General features: G+C 42.6%; 2 protein-coding genes across 3 annotated transcripts in view; both read right to left on the reverse strand.

The window, feature by feature from the left end:
• triobpa (TRIO and F-actin binding protein a) overlaps window positions 1-6812 on the reverse strand; it is a 31065-nt gene extending 24253 nt beyond the window's left edge. For both annotated transcript variants that reach the window (XM_067442596.1, XM_067442594.1), the window contains exon 1: window positions 6505-6812. The gene's annotated coding sequence lies outside the window, so the exon portion shown is untranslated. The remainder of the gene's footprint in view (window positions 1-6504) is intronic.
• Window positions 6813-12256: 5444 nt separating this feature from the next.
• dla (deltaA) lies at window positions 12257-20319 on the reverse strand. The gene is made up of 11 exons (XM_067442597.1): window positions 19888-20319; window positions 19507-19806; window positions 19365-19425; window positions 19016-19273; window positions 17599-17659; window positions 17382-17512; window positions 16397-16566; window positions 16097-16313; window positions 13957-14785; window positions 13450-13669; window positions 12257-13345 (listed from the first exon to the last, which is right to left on the reverse strand). The coding sequence occupies exons 1-11, from the start codon at window positions 19939-19941 to the stop codon at window positions 13340-13342; spliced, it is 2307 nt and encodes a 768-aa protein (XP_067298698.1). The 5' UTR covers window positions 19942-20319; the 3' UTR covers window positions 12257-13339.
• Window positions 20320-22099: the final 1780 nt, after the last annotated feature.

Below are 22099 nucleotides of genomic sequence, written 5' to 3' on the forward strand. Positions count from 1 at the left end.
GAATGGGCTTTTTGTCAAGGCGGAGAAATGCGATTTTCATGCACAGTCTGTTCCTTTCCTAGGTTACATCATCTCGTCCGAGGGAATACGCATGGATCCCGATAAGGTTAAGGCTGTGGTAGAGTGGCCAAGTCCAGATTCCCGTAAGGCCCTACAGCGGTTTCTGGGGTTCGCCAACTTCTACCGGCGTTTCATTCGCAATTTCAGCCAACTAGCCGCACCTCTGACTGCCTTGACCTCTCCCAAGACTGCGTTCAGGTGGTCTAATGCTGCCGAGGCGGCATTTTCCAACCTGAAGAGCCGCTTCGTTTCGGCTCCCATCCTGATTACCCCTGATCCATCACGTCAGTTCGTGGTAGAGGTCGACGCGTCAGAGGTGGGGATAGGAGCGGTTCTTTCCCAGCGTTCTTCCTCGGATGACAAGATGCACCCATGCGCGTTTCTTTCTCATCGTCTATCGCCGGCCGAACGCAATTATGACATTGGTAATAGAGAGTTGTTGGCAGTAAAGGTCGCGTTGGAAGAATGGCGTCACTGGTTAGAAGGGTCAGGGGTGCCTTTTATAGTCTGGACCGATCACAAGAATTTGGAATATATCAGAACTGCTAAAAGGCTTAACTCTAGGCAGGCTCGGTGGGCCCTATTTTTCGGTCGCTTCGATTTTTCGCTTTCATACCGGCCGGGTTCGAAAAACATCAAGCCCGACGCGTTGTCTCGTGTTTTTGACCGTTCCGAACGCCCGTCTACTCCCGAGTGTATTTTACCGGAGAACATCATTGTTTCCACACTCACATGGGAGATCGAGTCGAAGGTCCAAGCGGCCTTAGAAGGGGTAACGCCTCCGCCCGGTGGGCCACCGAGTCGTTTATTTGTGCCAGAGGGGCTACGTTCAGACGTCATCCGTTGGGGTCATTGTTCTAACGTAGCATGCCATCCAGGAGCTAATCGCACCAGTTTTTTGGTCAAGCAACGGTTCTGGTGGCCAACTATGGCTCGTGACATCCGAGATTTTGTTTTGGCTTGTTCGGTCTGTGCCACAGGTAAGACTTCCAATCGCCCTCCAGATGGGTTACTCCAACCGCTGTCTGTTCCTTCGAGACCCTGGTCCCACATAGCGCTAGATTTTGTAACCGCCCTCCCACCCTCCCAGGGCAAGACGGTGGTTTTAACCGTCGTGGACCGGTTCTCGAAGGCAACTCATTTTATCCCCTTGGCCAAATTACCTTCTGCCAAGGAGACAGCGGTGGCTGTCATAGACCATGTCTTTCGCTTACATGGCCTCCCGATAGATGTGGTCTCTGACAGGGGGCCCCAATTTGTGTCCAAATTCTGGCGTGAGTTTTGTAGATTGCTGGGGGCGACGGTTAGTCTGTCTTCGGGTTTCCATCCCCAGAGCAATGGGCAGACGGAGCGAGCCAATCAGGATCTTGAGAGAGTGTTACGATGTATGGTTGCCAAGAATCCTTCCTCCTGGAGCCAACAACTCTCTATGGTGGAGTACGCACACAATTCGTTACCAGTGTCATCCACGGGCCTCACTCCGTTTGAAGCTAGTATAGGGTACCAGCCACCTATTTTTCCCAGTCTGGAATCCGAAGTCGCGGTCCCCTCCGCTCACGCCTTCGTCCAGAGGTGCCGTCGCACATGGACCAGAGCCCGCGAGACTCTGCTCCAAGTGGGAGCACGCACCAAGGCTAAGGCCGATCGCCACCGGTCGAAGCCACCCGTTTACGTCGTAGGCCAAAAAGTGTGGCTTTCTACCAAGAATATTCCGATCCGCGCCGTTAGCAATAAGTTAGCTCCCAAATTTATTGGCCCGTTCACTGTCACCAAGATCATTAATCCGGTGGCAGTCCGCCTCAAACTCCCTCCAGTGTACAGGAGGATCCATTCCGTATTCCATGTTTCCAAATTAAAACCTGTGTTTCATTCACCTATTAATCCGCCGGTCCCGGTTCCTCCACCGCCGCGTCTTGTAGATGGGGAACCAACATATTCGGTTAATCGTATCCTGGACTCGAGACGGAGGGGACGCGGATTTCAGTATTTGGTGGACTGGGAAGGTTACGGTCCGGAGGAGAGAAGTTGGGTTCCTGCTAGGGACATTCTGGATCACTCTCTTATCGATGATTTCAATCGACAGGTAGGTCCTCCTGAGAGCGCCAAGAGGCGCTCTTAGGGGGAGGGGTACTGTCACGGTTCATGAATTCACCTGTTCGCCCTGCACTGTGTTATGTGGTACGTGAGTGTTGGTGCATGTGTGTGGTGGTGGGCGTGGCAGCTGATTATTTCCCCGCTGATTACAGCACCAGCTGCCACTTGTTTCCTGGGTCTACTTATACCCATTGTCTAGCGTCTTGTGTTTGTCAGATCGTTGTTTTCGTTCCCTGTGTTGGTGTGTGTGGTTGTGTTTGGCATTCTCTCTCTCTCTCCAGCAGGATCGTTGGCGTTGCCTGAGTTTTGGACTTTGCTTGTTTGTCTCGGAGGATCGCTCTGCTTGCTTTCCAGAGGATCGCTCTTCTCTGCCCTCAAGGATTTCCTGGCAGATCTCTGACCCGCTCTGCCTTCTGTGGATCTTGCCTTCCCCTCTGCTGAGGGTTCACCACACACACACTCAGGACATCGACACACACACACAGGACTTCGTCACACACGGGATTTCGTCACTCTGCAGCGTTCTTCACTCACCATTGCACGGACCTGGGATCGGGTCTGCCCATTGGGATCCTGCGCTACCAGTGCTGACGTCACCATCACCCCATTGAACTCTGACTCTCTTTCTTCTTGCATTGTTATAATAAACGAGTTTGCACTTGCTTTTGAATCCTCTGCCTTTATTCCCGTGACAGATTCGGCATGTTTCACTGCATCATCAGAAATAAAACACACAATTACCCAATATGCTCACAAATTTTTTAATAATATTTCAATAAAGGTTGTTGTTTCGCCAAAATATTCATTGTATTAAATGACATTTTTAATTTCAATGAACTCAAAATGAACTCAAAATTTGCTTTCCTAACTTTCTTGATAAAACCTTATTTTCTTACTCAGTATTTTTTTCTTGTTTTCCAGTAAAAAATAACTAATCATTCTTAAATTAATGTATATTTACTTAAGAAGGAAAATGACAAAGTTTTTTTGTTTAAGCATTTAAGTTTACTCAACTTTTATTTGAGTTAATTGAACCCCTGGTTTCACAGCCAAGGCTTTAAAGTACTTTTACTTTTAAACTTCGGGTTTCGGGTAGTAACCCGAGAACAAAAAGAACTACAAAATTCGACTGCTTTACGGCGTATACGTCACTTCCACCAACACACACACTTCCTTACATTCGGACGTGCGAGCCCAACTTTGTTCGTCGGATAATATAGTCATGACCGAAGCAGCTCAGACAAAAAGAAGAAAAGGTTTTGTTGGAGGAAAGCAATAAGAGGAAACGAAAAAGTGATGGGATTAAAGGCCGGACGAGGATCAACATGTGACCAGCGTTTGCTCGTCGGCGTGAGCTGAAGGAGGCGCGCCCGACCGATGCTGTCAGGCTTGTTACGGTGATTACCGACCACTCAAACATTGAACTGAAGTATCATATAGATTCTGTAAAACGCTAACCAATAGACTACTATAATGACGCTGGCTTGTAAACGTGAGCATCGCGATTATTTGGCGTTTGAAAAAAATAAAACCCATGCCACTGACTGTACCTGTGATGAAGACATTTCACACGCGACGCCAGAAGAACATCAGCATGTGAACTCCTCCTGCAGTGTTCAGGGGAACTGTTAGTGCTGCACCGACCCGCGGCGCCACTTTTGTGAAGTTATTTGGCCCGCACCGCACCACTGTATATATTTTTACAACCCGCCGCGCACCCGCGACCATTAAATAGGCATACAGGGTCCGCGGGTTATGAGACGACCCGCGCATCCCTAGTTCAGGGCTATCAGGGCTGTCATGCCAACAAATGCACGCGCGATGGCATCCCCTGCTGTAGGATGACAGCTTACGACAGTAGTTGAGGACATTATTTTTTCCCAACTGTAGGGGGACCCCGAGAGCAAAAGTTACCCAGTGCTGCTTTAAATCATCCCAGACTAAAATGTTTGAGCTGTTTTAACTGAAAGCATATCTTAAAATATGTCATTGTTTTGTCTCAAGATCCACATCAGTGATGTTTTTTTCTAAGGTACGTTTATAAAAGCTACTTCAATGTGAACGAAAGCCTAATCCTGGCTAAACCCTGTCTGTGGAACTGGGCCTAAATTAAAAAATAAGTTTATTTTTCTTACCCCGTTGGCATTAAACATAAACTCACTTCATTTTTATACATTTTTCAAAACACCTGATTAAATATGTAATTTTGCTTCTCATGCTAATGTATATAAATTAAGGGATGTTTAAACATTTGTAAAAGAATGAATTCTTTTCTTTTTTCTGTGTTTTCTTTTTTTCTTTTTTTTTGCAGTGCACATGGATTTGTTTCATGTTATCTATGGAATTATGTTGCATGTTTATAGTGCTCTTATTGGTAGCTAAACAATTTTGACACTGGCTAAATTACTCAACTTAAAAGTTAAAAAGTTGACACTGTTTACTACTAGTTCCTGGTCAGCAGTGAAGTTTATCAGTAGTAGATTAAAGCAGATGGTACGACACTCTCTAATGAGTCTTTGTCTTCATCCATTATCTGAATTAGACACGGTCAAGTAACATATTGACGTATTTCAAATAGTGTTCAGCTCCACCTGCAGCTCGAGGAGAATGATGCTGATTTTAAGAAGCAGATGTGTGTCAGGTCATGTGAACGCCGCTCTTCAGGGTATTCTTTAATCGAGGAAAGCTTGTGAACCGTTTAAGCCAGAGATGCCCTAGTTGGCCAGTGATGACCTTTGATTTGCCCTATCAAAAGAGGGGGGGGGGGATTTGGGGTAAAACATGCCATTTAAGCATATCATCCTTTCTTTTTTTCTCATTGAAATGTGGAGATTATAAATAAAATTTTCTTAATGTACATTTTAATAAAAAAAACGGTTATGCCATTTAAGTCCATTAAGCCCTCAGCGCTGTAAACTTTTGCAGTACAATCGACTTGGATGTTTAAGTTATTTCAACTTAAATTATGTTAAACTGACTTTAAAAAAATGAGTTACATCTTGTATAACTAATTTAAAAAGTTGAACATTTCTTCACTTATTTTGATGAGTTAAAACAATGTAAAAACATGTTGTCATAACTTATTGAACATATTTTTTACAGTGAGTCTAGTTTGGTTTTTGGCGCCTCACAGCAGTTATTTTAGCGTCAATGACATACTATTATATATATATTTTTTCGTTTTTATTGTTGTATTTTCAGTTTAGTTAAAGTTTTTGCAATTTTGTTGCATGTTTTTTGTCACTTTTTAAAAAATATGTATTCATTTCCAAGTAAGGTCCAAGTAAACTAAATAAAAATGAGAAATATTCATTTGGCAACTGTAGCATTTTTTATTTTATTTTAGTTTCTGCTTATTTCATTTCATGTAACAATTGATATATGGTTTTAATTTTAACTAACTATAGTCCTGCTTTTTACACTGTAAAAAAAAGAAGTAAGGATGCCCGTTGCCTAATTATTAAGTAAATAAACTTAATCAGATTAAGTTATGTGAATATGACAATTCCACACAACTTATTTTTTTCAATTATGCATGAAGTTTATTTGCTTAATAATTTTAAGGTAACAGATTTATTCACTTTTTGTTTTAAGTTAAGTCAACTGGTCACTATTTACAGTGTAGTAAAAAGTTTGGGAACCTAAGCAAACCCTGATTAACCACATACTAGATTTTTTGCAGATTAGTCCTTTTCTTCTTAGCATCTATTTTTTTTTTTTTTTTTTTTTTTTTTTGCACAAGTTTAATGTCAGGAGAAAACTTTATTGCATTGACCATTTACTGATTTGCATGTTACTGATTTTTTGGTTTTGTTGTCTCTGACTGGCCTTCGAAACGACAGTACACACACCGGATCGATGCACACGTCAAGTCAAAGGGACGAAGAAGTGAAGAACAAATTGACATCACAGCAGCTGCTTGTTCAGGACACAGCACCCTAATTTCCCTGATTGGCAGATTGTGACAGAATCCAAGCGCTCTTGAATAATTTACGTCGCTGAGGTGAAGGTAGAGACTTTTAACTCCTAAATACAGCGATAAGTGCAATCTTAGCAGGATCTGTACCAGAAACAGGATATTTTAATGTAGCTCGTGGGTTAAACAAGTTCCTCGAGGCTTAAAGGTTAGATGGATGTTATGCCAGAGCTCAAGCAGCTAATCAAGTGATGTTACCTATACTCCTTTTAACATCGACATACCTAAAAAGAGGAATTTTAGCTACACTATGAGGCATGAGCTTACAGCACAGACATGCAAGGTTAGCAAGCATCTTAAGCAGAAAGTAACCAGCAAAGATAGAATAGCTATAATAAAGCATAAAAGCAGAAGTCCACAATTAAAACACAAACCTTCTGAGTGCTCCCAAGACTTCAGTAATGCCCTTGCCAGCGTCTTGTATCTCTCCTTCTTCTTCCCATCTCTGTGGCGTTCTTCCTCGCGCTCTTTCCTCATTACTTTAGGGCCGGCAGGTGTAACTCAAGCTAGACTCTGCCTCTCCTCATGACTATTTCATCACACCTAGCCTGTCCCTATTGCACCTGAGTCCTCTTCCTTGTTCTCCTGTTCCCCGTTCACATGTTCTTCTCGTCCTCTTATCTGTGTTCTTCAGTTATTTCCAGCTCTGCCCGTACTCAGCCTCGATTTCTTCCGCGCTCAGTTTTCCAACTTCACCTGCATGCTGGTAATGGCGCATGCAAAAATGTGGACGTGAGCCGAGCTCTCACACTGCAAAAAAGCTCTTCTTACTCAATAATTTTGTCTTGTTTTTAGTCTAAATATCTAAAAATTGTTAAATCAAGATGGATTTACTAGACAAGTAAAATTACATAAGATATTTTTTCTTGTTTGAAAATATCGAAATGAAGTGAGTTTTTGCTTAAAAAAGGGGAAATTATCTGCCAATGGGGTGAGAAAAATAATCTAGTTTCTGATTGAAATCTCGTTGCTTGTTTCCGTCCCAAAAGGAAATAAGATTATTTTTCTCACCCCATTGGCAGATCATTTAGCTTTTTTTAAGCAAAAACTCACTTCATTTTGACATTTTTCCCCAGAAAACAAGAACAAATATATTATGTAATTTTACTTGTCTAGTCAATGCATCTTGATTTAAGAATTTGTAGATTTTTAGACTGGAAACCAGAAAAAAATACTAAATAAGAAGAGCATTTTTTGCAGTGCACAGCTCAGCTGGACGTGACTGATGACTTTGCGATTTGAATACACGTACGATGCTTCTTAGTATTTAAGCGTCCATGTTGTGCTGGAATATAATGTTACCGTCTGTTCCCTGAGGACTCTACATGATCGGCTCATTAAAATGCAACGGGATCACAGAGCAAACCTCTTATTCCCTTCTTTGTTTTCCATGAAGTCACATTGATGCCAGCTCAAGATCTAGTGCTAATTGAAGTGCAGAACGCTTACCCAGTTTGATCTTGGGTTGCTTGCGCAAAACTACATTTCTGCATTTGGCAGAGGCCTTCCTAAGAAAGCGATCTTAAGATTGCTCTATCATTTTAATATGAAAAGCCATGCCTATCCAATAGGCATTGAATATTAAATAAATACATTTTAAATCGATTTTTACATCCAAACAAAATGTAAGTGATGTTTGCCAGTGCGAAACTAACCACAAGGACGCTAGAATGTTCTGGTTGGTTGTCAGGGCGTTGCTATGATTATACAAATGTGTTCTGAGTGGTTGTTGCCGTTTTTGTTGCTATGAGATTGCTACGGTATTTTGAGTTAGTGCTAAGTAATTTCTGGGGTGTTATGGGTGTTTTAGTTGCCAGGGTGTAGCTATGAGATTGCTAGGGTGTTTTGAGTAGTTACCAGGGTGTTTCTATGTAATAGCTGGAGTGTTCTGTGTGGTTTTGAGGATTTGAGATTGCTAAAGTGTTTTGAAAAGTTGCCAGGGCGTTGCTATGTAATTGCTAGGGTATTCTGGGTGGTTTTCGAGGATTTGAGATTGCTAAAGTGTTGCCAGGGAATTGCTATGAGATTGCAAAGGTGTTTTGAGTAGTTGCCAGGGCATTGCTATGTAATAGCTGGGGTATTCTGGGTGGTTTTCGAGGATTTGAGATTGCTAAGGTGTTGCCAGGGAATTGCTATGAGATTGCAAAGGTGTTTTGAGTAGTTGCCAGGGCGTTGCTATGTAATAGCTGGGGTATTCTGGGTGTTTTTTTAGGATTTGAGATTACTAAAGTGTTTTGAGTAGTTGCCAGGGTGTTGCTATGAGATTACTGTGGGGGTTTGAGTAGTTGCCAGGGAATTGCTATGAGATTGCTAGGGTGTTCTGGGTGGTTTCGAGGGTTTAAAATTGCTAGGGTGTTTTGAGTAGTTGCCAAGGCATTACTAAGTGATTTTTCTGGTGTATTTTGGGTGATTTAAAGGGTTTGAGATTGCTATGGTGTTTTGAGTATTAGCCAGGGTGTTGCTATGAGATTGCTAAAGTGTTTTAAGTAGTTGCCAGGGTGTTGCTATGTAATAGCTAGGGAATTCTGGGTGGTTTCGAGGATTTGAGATTGCTAAAGTGTTTTGAGTAGTTGCCAGGGCGTTGCTATGAGATTGCCAGTGTGTTCTGGGTGGTTTCGAGGGTTAAAGATTGCTAGGGTGTTTTGAGTAGTTGCCAAGGCGTTGCTATGAGATTGCTAGGTTGTTTTGAGTAGTTGCCAAGGCGTTGCTAGGGTGTTTTAAGTAGTTGCCAGGGCGTTGCTATGAGATTGCTAGGGTGTTCTGGGTGGTTTTGAGGGTTAAAGATTGCTAGGGTGTTTTGAGTAGTTGCCAAGGCGTTGCTATGAGATTGCTAGGGTATTCTGGTGGGATGTTGCCCTGTTCTGTCAGCTTCTCTGCTTCCCTGGTTCCGCCCAGCCAATTATCTAACGCTTCACCCTGGCTCCTCCCACTGTCGGCTCCACCATGTGTCTGTCTTCACTAACTCCTCCTGGTCCCTGTCTGTCACCAGCTACACATCCTCCTCCAAAGCCCCTCCCTCCCTAAACAGCAGGATTATGAGTGTGTGTGTTGGGGGGTACTGTAATGTATGTTCTCTTTAGGTTTAGTTTTCTCACAGCTCCCATTTGCCTGTGTTCCTGATCATTAGTAAATGAATCCCACACCTGTTTCTGTTATTGCAGTGTTTTGTTTGCTACTTCTCCTTTGTGTGGACTTGTATCTTCTGTCGTGCGCTTGTATACAGCCATTCAATGAGAGGAATCTAAATCCATTTCAGATGCTAAACAAATGTGAATTATATTCCAGAAAGTACAATATGTGGTTGCTATTGTGTTCTGATTGAAAGAGTTTTATGTTATGAGAGTTATGAGGTTGCTAAGTATGGAAAAATACGAGCAGTAATAATAGTGAGGGTTGTCTTGTTGTAAAAAAAGTATAAAACTGTCTAAAATAAATCTTTAAAATGAGTGTAAACCAATAAAACCAAATACGACATCATCTCCAAGACGCTTGAAGAAACCCTCCTGCAAAGCTCCCTGAAAAACTATGAGCATGTGTACCAGGAGTCGGGACAAACGCTGTTTAAAACGCAAAGGGTGGTCACACCAAACACTAATCTGATTTAGTTATTAGGAGTTTCTTGATAAACAAAATCGATTTATGACATTATTTTTGACTCACTTTATTCTCACTTTAATAATAATAATAGATTTTATTTATAACGCACTTTTCATTCCAAAGAATCTCAAAGTGCAACAAAGGGAAAAAATAACCAAAAAAATGAATAACAAGTAAAAATATAGAATAATACAAACAATCAACCAACCAACACATAACAGTTAAAAGCTTTTCTGAACAGAAAACAGAACTTTACAGCATTTTTACACAAGTGTCTAAAACTGTTGACAGTACTGTAGCTCTGTACGGTTTCTTCAAGCGTCTTGGAGACGTCGTCACAGTTCTTGTGGATTTTGGTTCAGTTTTTTCAGTTTCTTCATGTAAGACGGACTCGATGATGGTGAGATCAGATCTCCGTGTGGATCAAACAGCTGTTCTCAGACTCCTTCTGCAGACACAAATCTCACTGGAATGGATTATTACAATTATTGGCAAAATAAATGTTTGAAAATGTAAACTGATATTACCTAACTGCGATTCCGGCAAATACACGGATAATGTGACCTGGCATTTGTTCCCGGGTCGCTAGATTTGGTCCATTCACACTGCCAGCGAAATACCGTAATATGTGCGCTTTCACGCACAACGCTTAACGGTCCCGGATCGAGCTGACACGTGACATCGAATGTGACGTTTAATGGCGAGCGATCTCAGCTTCAGCGCGGATAGTAAGGAGCTCCGTGGTCTCGACTTGTGTCCAGTTTGCGCTCATTTCTGCTTGTTTAATTTTAGTTTCTTTTGTATACGAACACTCTCTGCGTTTAAAACACCGACTAGCTCTTCTGGCACTGCAGGGTTGTGTTAATGAAAAAACAAGCTCTAGGAGTCGCACGATAACTACGTACACGTTGCGGCATTAGTTTCGGCTTTTGTTCACACAGCGCTCGTCCCGGGTCGAACCCCGCAATGTTACTAGGTCCCCGACCCGGGTTCAATTCGGTAATCAATCCCGGGACGTGGTTGCTTTCACACAGAAGGCGACCCGGCAATGTTCCGGGAATATTGCGGGTCCGACGTGCAGTGTGAAAGGGGCTCTACTGACACACTATTGCAAAATATATAAAAAACTGGCTTAAAAACATTTTTGGGGTGAAAATATTTCCGTGCCTAAGACTTTTGCACAGTACTGTATATCTAAATTAAGTGGTGTTGTAGTTTTTTTGCACCGCATTGTGAAGTAGTTTTAAGTTTCGCTCAGATGTGAAATATCAGAGAAGACCAAGAGACGTGAGCTGAAGGGTCTCCATTGTGTCTCTCATCCATGGCCATGTGGGGTCTAGCTGGTGTTTTCTGCCTGCAGGACGCTTTGACTCAGAAGGACAGACAACATCTGTCGTTCTTTGCCCCCTCCCTTCCCTCCATTCATAGGCACACACTGCCTCTCCCAAATGGTGCCCTTTTGTATCGGCTATTGTCCGCCACTACATTGTGTGACTCTGCCTGTTCCCCAGAGCTCCATTGATGAGTGTTGTAAGAGACCTCAGCCAGAACTCCTCTGAACTTCTCCTCCAGCTTAATGTTTAGCCATAAAAGCTCAACAAAAGACATTTTGTTCTCTAGCTACTTCAATTTTAGGACACAAAATATCTGGCAAAGTTCTTCTTACGAGAAAGCGTAAACGGAGAGCAACAGGTTTTGATTATATTAGCGATGCATGTTTGAAATCAAGAAAGGCTTTCCCGCCAAAACACCTGCCAAATAGCTTCATCCATTTAGGAAACCTGCCAACTAGTTTAGGGTTTTTTTCCGCCCATCAGCTCTTCCCAAAGCTTTAAATTTCTCCCTCTAGTCTGGTTGGAAAACTTGTAAACATCCTGCAGCTATTTGACGGCTTTTCTCAAAGGGCCTTCTCTTGAGCGATGCACCCGCGGCAGGCAGAATGTGGGGTAAAGCCATGAATAGCCCAGTATGGGGTGACCAAGAGGCCAGAGCAGATGTTAATGATTAGCTTCGTTCTCATCCCTATAAAGAACCCGCATCCCAATCTATTCCCTATTTTATAAAGACTAACGCTTACAGAGTGGCACACATATAATTCATAAATCCAACACCTAGAAAAGACTTGAGAGAAAACGTGAATCACCACAAAAGAGGCTTAAAAGAAAAGAGGTTTTAATCTGGCAGCATCTAAAGGTTTTGCCGCTTGATTTTGGTGTTGATATGCATGTGATTAATAAGTTTGCCTTTACTTTAGACGGAAAATCATGCTGTAACCGTCGTGTCAGTATTCAAATATGAATGTAAAGATGCTGAGCTCTGTTTTAATATTTTGTGAAAAAGGAGTGCAAAGGTAATAAAACAATAACATATATTCAATAGTTCATAATCTTTATTTGGAAAAATAATTTAAGCTAAAACTTCATTCAGAGAAAGGAAATCAAACAAAAACCTGTTAATGAAAACAATAGCATTAATAACTTTTTTTTTTACAATCCTTCTTTAAATATCTTTTTCTCAGAACATCCCAGCAACCCGAAGTGCCTTTGCAAGTAACAGGAGCAACTTAGGAAAAACGCAAACTTAAATAATCTTAAAAACATTACAAATATTTAGAAATACAACTTAAATAAAAATAAATTAACTTAAATCATACAACTCTTGTTATAAAAAAGTAAAAGCAAAAATACATACAAACAAGGATATTATTCATCATCAACACAAACTTATTTTCTTACGTCGAAAAACAAATTACGTACATTTTCTAAAACATAATGCAAAAAAAGCGGAGGCTTGGAAGACTTTGAGATTTTTTTTTTTTTGAGCACTTAATTTTCTTTTCCCATTTACACAGTGATCAAGTAATACACATAGTTTCCACTGGTCATGTGACAGGATATGACATCAGTATGGTCTGGTAACATCCACCGTTTTGATGTAGTCCCTTGTGCACTGACTTGTGGGGCCAGCAAATGTTGCCAAAATATTGCTAAAATGTTGTCACAACCTTGTCGCTGAGACGGACAATTTGTGACACATTTATTTTAAACTACTTCCTTAACATCCTTAATGTTTGGTGCAGTCTCTGGGCACAGTAAAAGCCTGTGGGAATTATTGGCGAAAAACCAGCAAATGTTGCCAAAATATTGTTAAAACGTTGCCACAATGCTGACACAGTATTGGACATCACATGGCAAAACACTGATACTTTACTTTTCTTGTATCTTTCTGTTTTTTTTTCCACTAATGCCATTTTCGTGTGTGATGAACCCACATTATAAAAAAATAAACATTACAAAAAGTGGACACACATTGTCCAACACCTTTAAAATGGCTTTACAGGTAAATTTTACAACTACATTTGAAATTTCAATGACACTCCTGCCATCATTATCATTTCCACAAGTTTCCAAGCCTACAGGCCACCACTGCCTGTGCCTCTTTCAGTACAGAGAACCAGCTCATCCTGAATATCAGTTAATCAGTCTTAGTTTCTCAGCAGCAGTAGTCACGAGGTGGGACGTTTCCACCTAAGGTTTCGAGCAGCAGCATTTTCTTAGGGAGTCCAAAATGCCTCCCATAGGACACAATGAGCATCGGCTTCCTGCAGGCCCATTACACCTGAGATGGCGGGGAAAAGACGAGACAATAAAACGTCTGTTAGTTCCCAAAGTCAAGGTAAGAATGCATTTTTTGTTGTTGTTGCATGATGTAAAGACACTCACCTCAGTTGCAATTACACATTCATCTTTTTCCTCCGACATCACCATGACGGATTTGTATTTGGTGTCGACACAAGCCGACGTGGATGCCGATGCACATGCCGACGCACATGCTGACTCGGGATACAGCGAATCGGAATAGTTTGATTCTGAATACTTTGATTCTGAGTACTTTGATTCAGAATACCTCGACTCTGAATATTTTGACTTTTCTGACGCGTCACTGCAAAGGAAAGAGAGTGGCGTGTTAGCACCGCATACACACTTTTGAGAGGAAGCTGAGTTGAGTACACTGTAAACAAATATCTTCAATAAGTTATGAGAACATATGTTTTAACATTGTTTTAACTCATCAAAATAAGTGAAGAAATGTCTTTTTATTTGTTATACAAGATGTAGCTCAAAGTCAGTTTAACATAATTGAAGTTGAAATAACTTAAACATCCAAGTCGATTGTACTGCAAAAGTTCAAAATGTGCCTTTTTTTACAGTGTAGTCTCCGTTTTGTACCTTTTCAGACGTTTCCGGCGCTTCTCCTCAAACTCGGAAGAGTCCTGCAGAGATTGGCACTTCACGTCCTCGCAGCTGTCGGACAACTCCTTCGCTGTCATTTCCTTCCCAGCGTGCTCCATTTTCACCTCATGCTTCACCTCATATTTGACTTCATGCACCAGGTTATAGTCTGCAGGTGCATGTCGAGTCTTATAGCTCCTCTTCTCCGTTGTGATGCTCAGGTCGTCGTGATCGCTGTGAAAATCGATCTTCTTGTTGATGTTTTTGACCGGGGCCGCCCCGACGACACTCACAGCCAGATCTTTGTCCCGATGGCAGTTGTTTGTGAGGTTGTTAATCGTTTCGTTTTCGCCATTGGCGACCTCCTCCTCCCTATCCCGTCGGCGCTGCTGAACCTTCGAGCGAACACAAACCACCACCACGGCACATGCGACCACCAACAACAGCACCAGCAAGACGCCCGATCCCACAGCAGTCCAGGGGACATCACTGCCTATTTGGGATGCTCTGTCCGGAAGCAAAAACTGGCAGTTGCGTCCCCCATATCCCGAAACGCAAGCACACACGTATCGGTTGTTCCTCTCGTGGCAGGTGGCGCCGTTATGGCAGGGGTTGTGTTGGCAGCGGCTCACAGGCGAACTGCAGTTTCGTCCGGTGTAACCAGGTGGGCATGTGCAGATGTAGCCACTGGCGCCTTCCTGACACGTCCCGCCGTTTTGGCAAGGATACAGCGAGCACTCGTCCCCAGCGCGATCACAGTTCATCCCCGTGAACCCTTCTGGACACTGGCACAGGTATGAGTTCACCAGGTCCACGCAGCGTGCTCCTGGGGAAGAGGGACGAGAACGAGGCAAGGTAAGTTTATTTGTAAAGCACACACTGCTAAAGATGCTTTTCTCACTTAGTATTTTTGTCTTGTTTCTAGTCAAAATTTTTAACAATTCTTACATTAAGAAACATTTACTAGACGAGTAAAGATTATTGTCTTGTTTTGGGGGAAAATAACTCACAATTAAGAGAGTTTTTGCTTAAAATAAGCAAAATAATCTGCCAGTGGGGTAAGCAAAATAATGTTGTTTTAAGATTATTTTGCTTATTTTGAGCAAAAGTTCTCTTAATTTTGAGTTATTTTTCCCAAAACAAGACAATTACTTTTGTTTGTCTAGTAAATACTTCTTGATTTAAGAATTTTTAGATATTTGGACTTGAAACAGGACAAACATACTAAGTAAGAAAAGCAATTCAAAGTGCTTTACATAGAAATGTATTAAAATAGTGATAAAACTAATTGATAAACTAGTCAAAACAGTTGTAAAAAGAAATTTAAAAAAATAAAATGGTGAGAAATAGAGCCCCATCTGCACTCTTAAAGTAAAGGTACCAGGAAGAACCAAAAAAAGGGTTTTCACAGTGATGCCATAAAATAACCATTTTTGGTTCCCCAAAGAGTCATTTTTGTGACAGGTTCTTTAAAGAACAATGTTTTTCTAACCAGTTTATAGTCTAAGGAAGCTTTTTGCACTACAAATAACCTTTTGTGCAATGGAAAGGTTCTTTAAATATGTTAAAGGGTCTTCATGGAACCACACACCCTGCCAAATAACTATTTAAAAACCTTTATTTTTAAAGCTGATGATACACGGGGCAACTTTTTGAGCAATGTTGCTGTGGGCACTTTCTCATTGAGAATGGGCAACAAATTCCTATCTGGATATCCAAAGAGAAATGTGTTGCCCACTCCCAATGGGAAAAAGCCCACAGCAACATTGCTCAAAAAGTTGCCCCGTGTATCATCAGCTTAAGAGTGTGCCTGATTCTAAATTCGGGTACCCCTATCTGAGATGGAAGAGCAGGTTCGCCATGTCTCCTGGACCTTACACAGTATATTCAAGTGATTGATCACATCTACATTTTTTAGTTGGCCAAACTGAATTTCTGTGAATTAAATTGCATCAATTCACAGAAATTCAATTTGGCCAATTGAAAAATTTATATGTGATCAATCACTAGAATATTTTCAATTGGGGCCTGAATTTTTTTTTTGACAGTGTACAAGTCGGTCCAAGACGGGCTCCTGAAGAGGTTCTGGACTCAAACACAAAGATCCACGAAGTTCAAATCCTAAAGTGCAGCATACCGTTTGAGCACGGACTGGAGGAGCAATGGTCGATCTTCTTCTCGCAGTTGAAGCCTGCGTATCCAGTGGGACACTGGCAGAAGTAACCACCGTCCGGGTTGTCGGCGCATCGTCCTCCGTTAAAGCACGGCCCGTCCGCACACGTCATGGCGCTGAGCTCGCAGTTGTTGCCATAAAAGCCCGGCGGACAGGTGCAGCTGTAGGTGTTCTCCATGTCCTGTGAAAGAAAAGGCACTTTGGATGAGCGCTCTGCTGCAAACACATTGTACGTGTACATTTATACGAAGCATTCACACTTACAGTGCAGCTTCCTCCGTTTCGGCAGGGGTTCCCTGTGCATTCGTTGGCCTCGATCTCACAGCTGGCTCCGGTGAATCCTGGCCGACAGGAACAGGTGTAGCTGCCCTGACCGGTGTTACTACAAGTGGCTCCATTCAGGCAGGGCTTATGATGTGTGCAGTAGTTCAGATCTGTAACAGAGGCGGACATATGTTGAGCACATGTGGATTAATCCGACTGAAAGCAGTGACACATGGCTGGTCCGCAGCTGGACAGCTGTTGCTCGCGCTTTTTTTCCCAGCTCATATTTCTCTTTCAGCCTCTCTCAGTCTTTCAAGGCCGTTCTTAATGCTTTTCTCTGATCTTGTGTCTCTCTTTCTTACCTTGGTTGCAGAAGTTGCATCTTGGTTGCATTGCCTTTCTTATGCCTATGATACACGGGGCAACTTTTTGAGCAATTTTGCCAGGCGATGTTGCTGAGGGCTTTTTCCCATTGAGAATAGGCAACACATTTCTCTTTGGATGTCCAGATAGAAATGTGTTGCCCATTCTCAATGAGAAAGTGCCCAAGCAACATCTTTCATCGACATTGCTCAAAAAGTTGCCCCGTGTATCATCAGCTTTAGTCTTTTATGGCCCTTTTTAATGCTTTTCTTTGATCTTTTGTCTCTTTTTTCTTACCTTGGTTGCAGAAGAGACCTCCCTAGACTTCCTGGCAGTTGCATTGCCTTTCTTATGCCTATGATACACAGGGCAACTTTTTGAGCAATGTTGCTGGGCAATTTTGCCAGGCGATGTTAGTGGGGCATTTTTTCCATTGAGAATGGGCAACACATTTCTTTTTGGATAGCTAGAAAGAAATTTGTTGCCCACTCTCAATGAGAAAGTGCCCACAGCAACATCTTTCATCGACATTGCTCAAAAAGTTGCCCCGTGTATCATCAGCTTTAGTCTTTCAAGACCCTTTTTAATGCTTTTCTTTGATCTTTTGTCTCTCTTTTCTTACCTTGGTTGCAGAAGAGACCTCCCCAGCCTTCCTGGCAGTTGCATTGCCATGGTTGTTGGCAGGTCCCATGAAGGCATCCTGGGTAACGTATGCACTCGTCACAGTAGCGGCCTTTAAAGCCCACTCTGCACCTGAAGCACAGCGTAAAACAAATCGTCCGGTTAGAAAATCAGCCCTGCATGTGATTTCAACAGGTAATGCACTGTGATGAACGTACTTGCACTCTCCGGGTTTCTCGCAGAAGCCGTGCTCCTCGTCACATCCCGGGAGGCAAATTGCTGTAAGGAGGATAAAACACCTGCATTAGGATCGAGGAGGAGCCACACTTTCCTATTTTAAAGAGGTGGTTGCATCACTTTTTTATCTTTAGTTAATGTGTAATGTCGCTGCTTGAGCATAAACAGTATCTGCAAAGTTACAGCGCTGAAAGTTCAATGCAAACGGAGATATTGTCTTGTAAAGTTACGGCAGTTTATTGCCTACAAAAACGGCCGGTATGGACTACAGCAAACTTCTTCCTGGGTTGGTGACATCATAAACCCTCGCTAGTCTCCGCTGCCCGTAATGGGAAGGGGCGTAGCGTTTCCATGACAACCTGTGCTTGGCACTTCAGCCAATAAAAATACAGGAAACTACATTTGGCCATTTAACCAATCTAAGACCATTGCGTTTTTCAGAGGGATGGGCTTCTAGAAGCAGGAAGCAAACGAGCCGTTCAAAGCACAGTGGACAGTGGTGTGGAATAAAGGTCAAATATAAGAAAAATACGGCGTTTAAAAAAAGAAAAGAAGTTATAGGACACGTTTTACTGCCCCCATTAACACAACCAAGCCTAAATAAATAACACAAAACCATCCAACCAAATACATTTCGTCTCAAATTCAGAGGGAGTTAGGGTCACCTGTTAGCGTTCTCTCTAGCTTAAAAAAAATACTGAAATCTCCTAATCACCGCTGAAGAATTTCTGCTTAACACATGACAACAATAGGGCGCTCACAAACAAGGGGACCCTTCTTTCCTCCCTCTCTTCACTGTGGGTCAAAACTTTTTTTCCCCTCTCCTCCCCTGTGCTCTCAATGTCTCCGGGTAGGGAAGATAAGAGTGGACAGCTGGTGTATGCGCGGCCAGCGGGCGACAGCTGCTCCATTGTCTGCGCACTCCCGGCAGCTGCCCACTTTAAACAATACCTCCCCTCCGCCAGCCAATCGGCAGCCGGCCCACTCCGATGGCAGCCAATCCAACGGCAGCATGTAAATTTATGGCACGCGTGAGATTATTCCTAAAAACTTTCCTCCTCCCGACTGGAATAAATCAAGTGGTGTGTTGTGAGAGTGGGCTGGTAGGGGGAGTGTGAGTGTGTGAGTGGGGGGCAGGGTTTTAGTTACAAGTTGTTTGTAACCGTTAACTTAGTTTTTTAGTTTTTTTTCCCTCCCTCTTCCCTCTCTCTCTCTCTCTCTATCTCTCTCTCTCTCTCTCTCTCTCTCTCTCTCTCTCTCTCTCTCTCTCTCTCTTTCTATCAGCACTGCCTTTCACAAATCTGGGTTCAGTTTTTCCAAACAGACAAACAACATTGATAGAATATTAACAGCGCACTATACCTATTAATGTATTAATACACAATATGTTTTACTCACGTTCTGTGCAGTATTGGCCCTTCCACCCTGCGTCACAGATGATTTCTCCACGTTCTCCGCAGGTAAAATGACCGAATGCATCGTCCCGGGGCCGGCAAAACACAGAGCATCCCTCGCCGTAATAATGCTCATCGCACACAAATCGGTAGGAGTATTTGAGCTCGGTTCGACCCACGCTGTGCAGGTCCTGAGACCAATCCTCGCCCACAGTCAAGTGCCTCTGCGTGGTCATGGTGCTGATAATGCGCTCAGGGTTTTCTGTATAGAAGATGCATTTTTTTTTAGTCGGGGTGTTCATGACCACTCATATTGACACATTCGGTTCTCTTTTTGTTATCAGATCACTTACCTGTCGTCAGATCCTCTTTGGAATCAGCATGCACCGCCTCAATGATAAGAGAAAAGGTTCCCTGCAACAGCACACACAAATTTGCCCATTAGAAAATGAGCTGAATGCCACTTCTGAAGCCTCAGTGCTAAAGGGTACTCACCGGCCACGTGAAACCGAAATTCATCCTGATGGGATTGGTGAAAGAGCCATCCGGTAAGGTATCTGGCACTTGGAAAGAGTTGGACCCCAGCACAGGGGTGGCGGTGCCTCCGTAAGTGCAGGGCGGCTCTGGAGACGCATTGGGCTGATAATGTTTTAAGCAGATGCGGAAAAAAGTCTTGCACTCGCACTGCTGGTACGGGGTGGTAAGTCCACCTTTACAGCAGTTCTTGTTGCCTTGTATGCCCTTCTTGTTCAAAAACTCCTGCAACTTCAGCTCAAAGACGCCTGAGGAAGACGCCTGGGGAAGAATGAATGCTATATTAGATTTAAATGTGATTGCAATGAACACAGTACCTTATTCTGAGAGAGGGGTCCTTACCTGGCAGAGAAGCATGTACAGGATGGAGAAGAGCAACAGTAAGTGGCGTCCCATGATTAATAAATAAATAAATAAATAGTTTTTTTGTTGTTGTTGAAAGTCTTGGCTGCTCCCAGATCAGTCAGGAGATCCCTCGTATTAAAAGCCTCTTCTTTTCACCGACTGATTCATTGGAAGAGGCTTGCTTTCAAAACGCAGTTCCCTTTCATGTCATAAAGAATTCCCAGTTCTTCCCGGGAAAAAAAAAAGAAAAAAAGTGTGTCCAAAAACAAACGGAAAGTTCCAAATAATAATAAAAAATAAACGGACTTGTGGAATTCCGTCGGAATGATATAATCCTCAAAACTCGGGAATGTTCTCTTATAGTTCCTTCTTCGTCTGATCCTAAACCAGGGTTTGTCACTGGTCCAACATCCCTCCTCGCGTCCTTCTCCCGCGGACACTGTGCGTTTGTATCTGGAGCGAGGCCGCCTGCCGCCAGTTTTATACGGGGTGCCACATGCCGGGGTAATAATATGCTAATGAACCACTACCCCCAATCTGTCCCACGCTTTACAATGCGGCTCCCTTGCAACCAGCCCCTACCAACCAACCAAACACATCAGCGCGCGCCTGTGTGTGCGTAAAAGGGACGGTAATTTACAACTTGAAAGTTTTAGACAGATTATATATTATTATTTGCATTAGAATATGACACAATGCAAGATACCAGGCCAGTTTTATTTTATTTTTGTCTTTTTATTTACCAAACTTTTGTGTGTGTGTGACTTAAAAAAAAACATATTTAAAATGTATCTAAAAGTTTACTTCCAGCACATTTGAGGAAGACAATCTCAGTTTTCAACAGATGTCTACTTCCTTGTGCGTTTCCTGTTTCAGGGAGCCCTGATTTGTGTCTAAAAAAAACATTCCTCAGGCTAACACTGTGTGTGCGTCAGGCAAACTCACAAAAGAATACGCATCATTTGTATGGAGGCCAAATTCTCCACTTGCTTTTCCCTTTTCCGCTCTGTGTGTGTGTGTGTGTGTGAGAGAGAGAGAGAGAGAGAGAGAGAGAGAGAGAGAGAGAGAGAGAGAGAGAGAGAGAGAGAGAGCGTGTGTGTATTATACGCGTGCAGTGAAAGAGTCCGAAGCGCGCGTACGTGTGTGTATGTGTGTGTGTGTGTGTGTGTGTGTGTGTGTGTGTGTGTTACTCGCGTGGCCATCCCCCGGGCGCACCGCTATTGTGTGCTGGCGGAATAAGTTTGCTCTCAGCTGTATGGTAATTTAGGGAGCACCTGCGCTACCGTTCTCATAATCGGCCCATCCGCGGAGCCCCACAAAAACAAGCAAATCGCCTCCTTATCGTTCCTTTCTCAGGAGCCCATTCAAATAAATATATGTTTGTTTTTCTTCGTCTTTTGAACCTCTTCGATCCCCGACTGTTGTCTTACATTAGAACCAGCTACGAGTTTTTCCCCCAAGCGAATAGGCTATTCGTTGTGCGAAAAAAGTGTGTGCGTGTGTGTAAGAGAAAAAAGAGCGAGATTTGCGCGTGTGTAAGGGGGTGGGGGGGGGGGGGGGTGAGGGGGTTAATTTGGTCGTTCATTTAAGTGCGATTTTCTTAAGCACAAAAGCTTTTTGCCTGAGGTCCATAGTAACCAAACACAAGTGAGACAAATTACATCACTGTGTTAAGATATGCTTTGAGCTCTTTCTGTATTTCCAACCCAATCCACCAACCTTTAAATGAGCCAAATTTTCTGACATCATAGAGTGGGGGAAAAAATCGATTCCTGGTAAAACTTGGCTGGTCAGGAGGGGCCTGGGTGGGATATTTGGGCATGGGCTGGAAAAGATGGAGTTCCTCTTTTTCTGTATTTGCTCGCTATGATTTGAATTTAGCTATTCTAATTTGTTCCTTTACTATTGCTTCCCCTCGCATGTACACGTTTATACTAAATCAGTTTTTTCTATTTTTACACTGTTCAGGTTTATGATTAAAAACTTCACTGTAAAAATACAGTTATGAATGTGTGGTATCTTACTAATAAAAGGGTACATTATAAAATTAAGTAAATCCTACTCAACTTTTCTGATACTGGTGTTCCCATCATGCACTGGGGCATGAATTAATAAGGTTGATTTTTCACTGTTTTCCAACTACACGTGGCTTTTGTTGTTATGTTTTTTGTTGTTGTTACACTTAAAAAATGTGGTTTAATTCAGTGGT

This window comes from Pseudorasbora parva, chromosome 4 (assembly GCF_024679245.1).
Source record: "Pseudorasbora parva isolate DD20220531a chromosome 4, ASM2467924v1, whole genome shotgun sequence".
NCBI classification, from domain to species: Eukaryota; Metazoa; Chordata; class Actinopteri; order Cypriniformes; family Gobionidae; genus Pseudorasbora; species Pseudorasbora parva.

Coding starts and splice junctions, on each gene's coding strand:
- dla (XM_067442597.1), bottom strand. CDS start 19,941: ATGGGACGCCACTTACTGTTGCTCTTCTCCATCCTGTACATGCTTCTC. Junction 19,807..19,887: donor TGTACATGCTTCTCTGCCAG/GTAAGGACCCCT, acceptor ATTCTTCCCCAG/GCGTCTTCCTCAGGCGTCTT. Junction 16,567..17,381: donor AGGTCTCTTCTGCAACCAAG/GTAAGAAAAGAG, acceptor CCTCTGTTACAG/ATCTGAACTACTGCACACAT.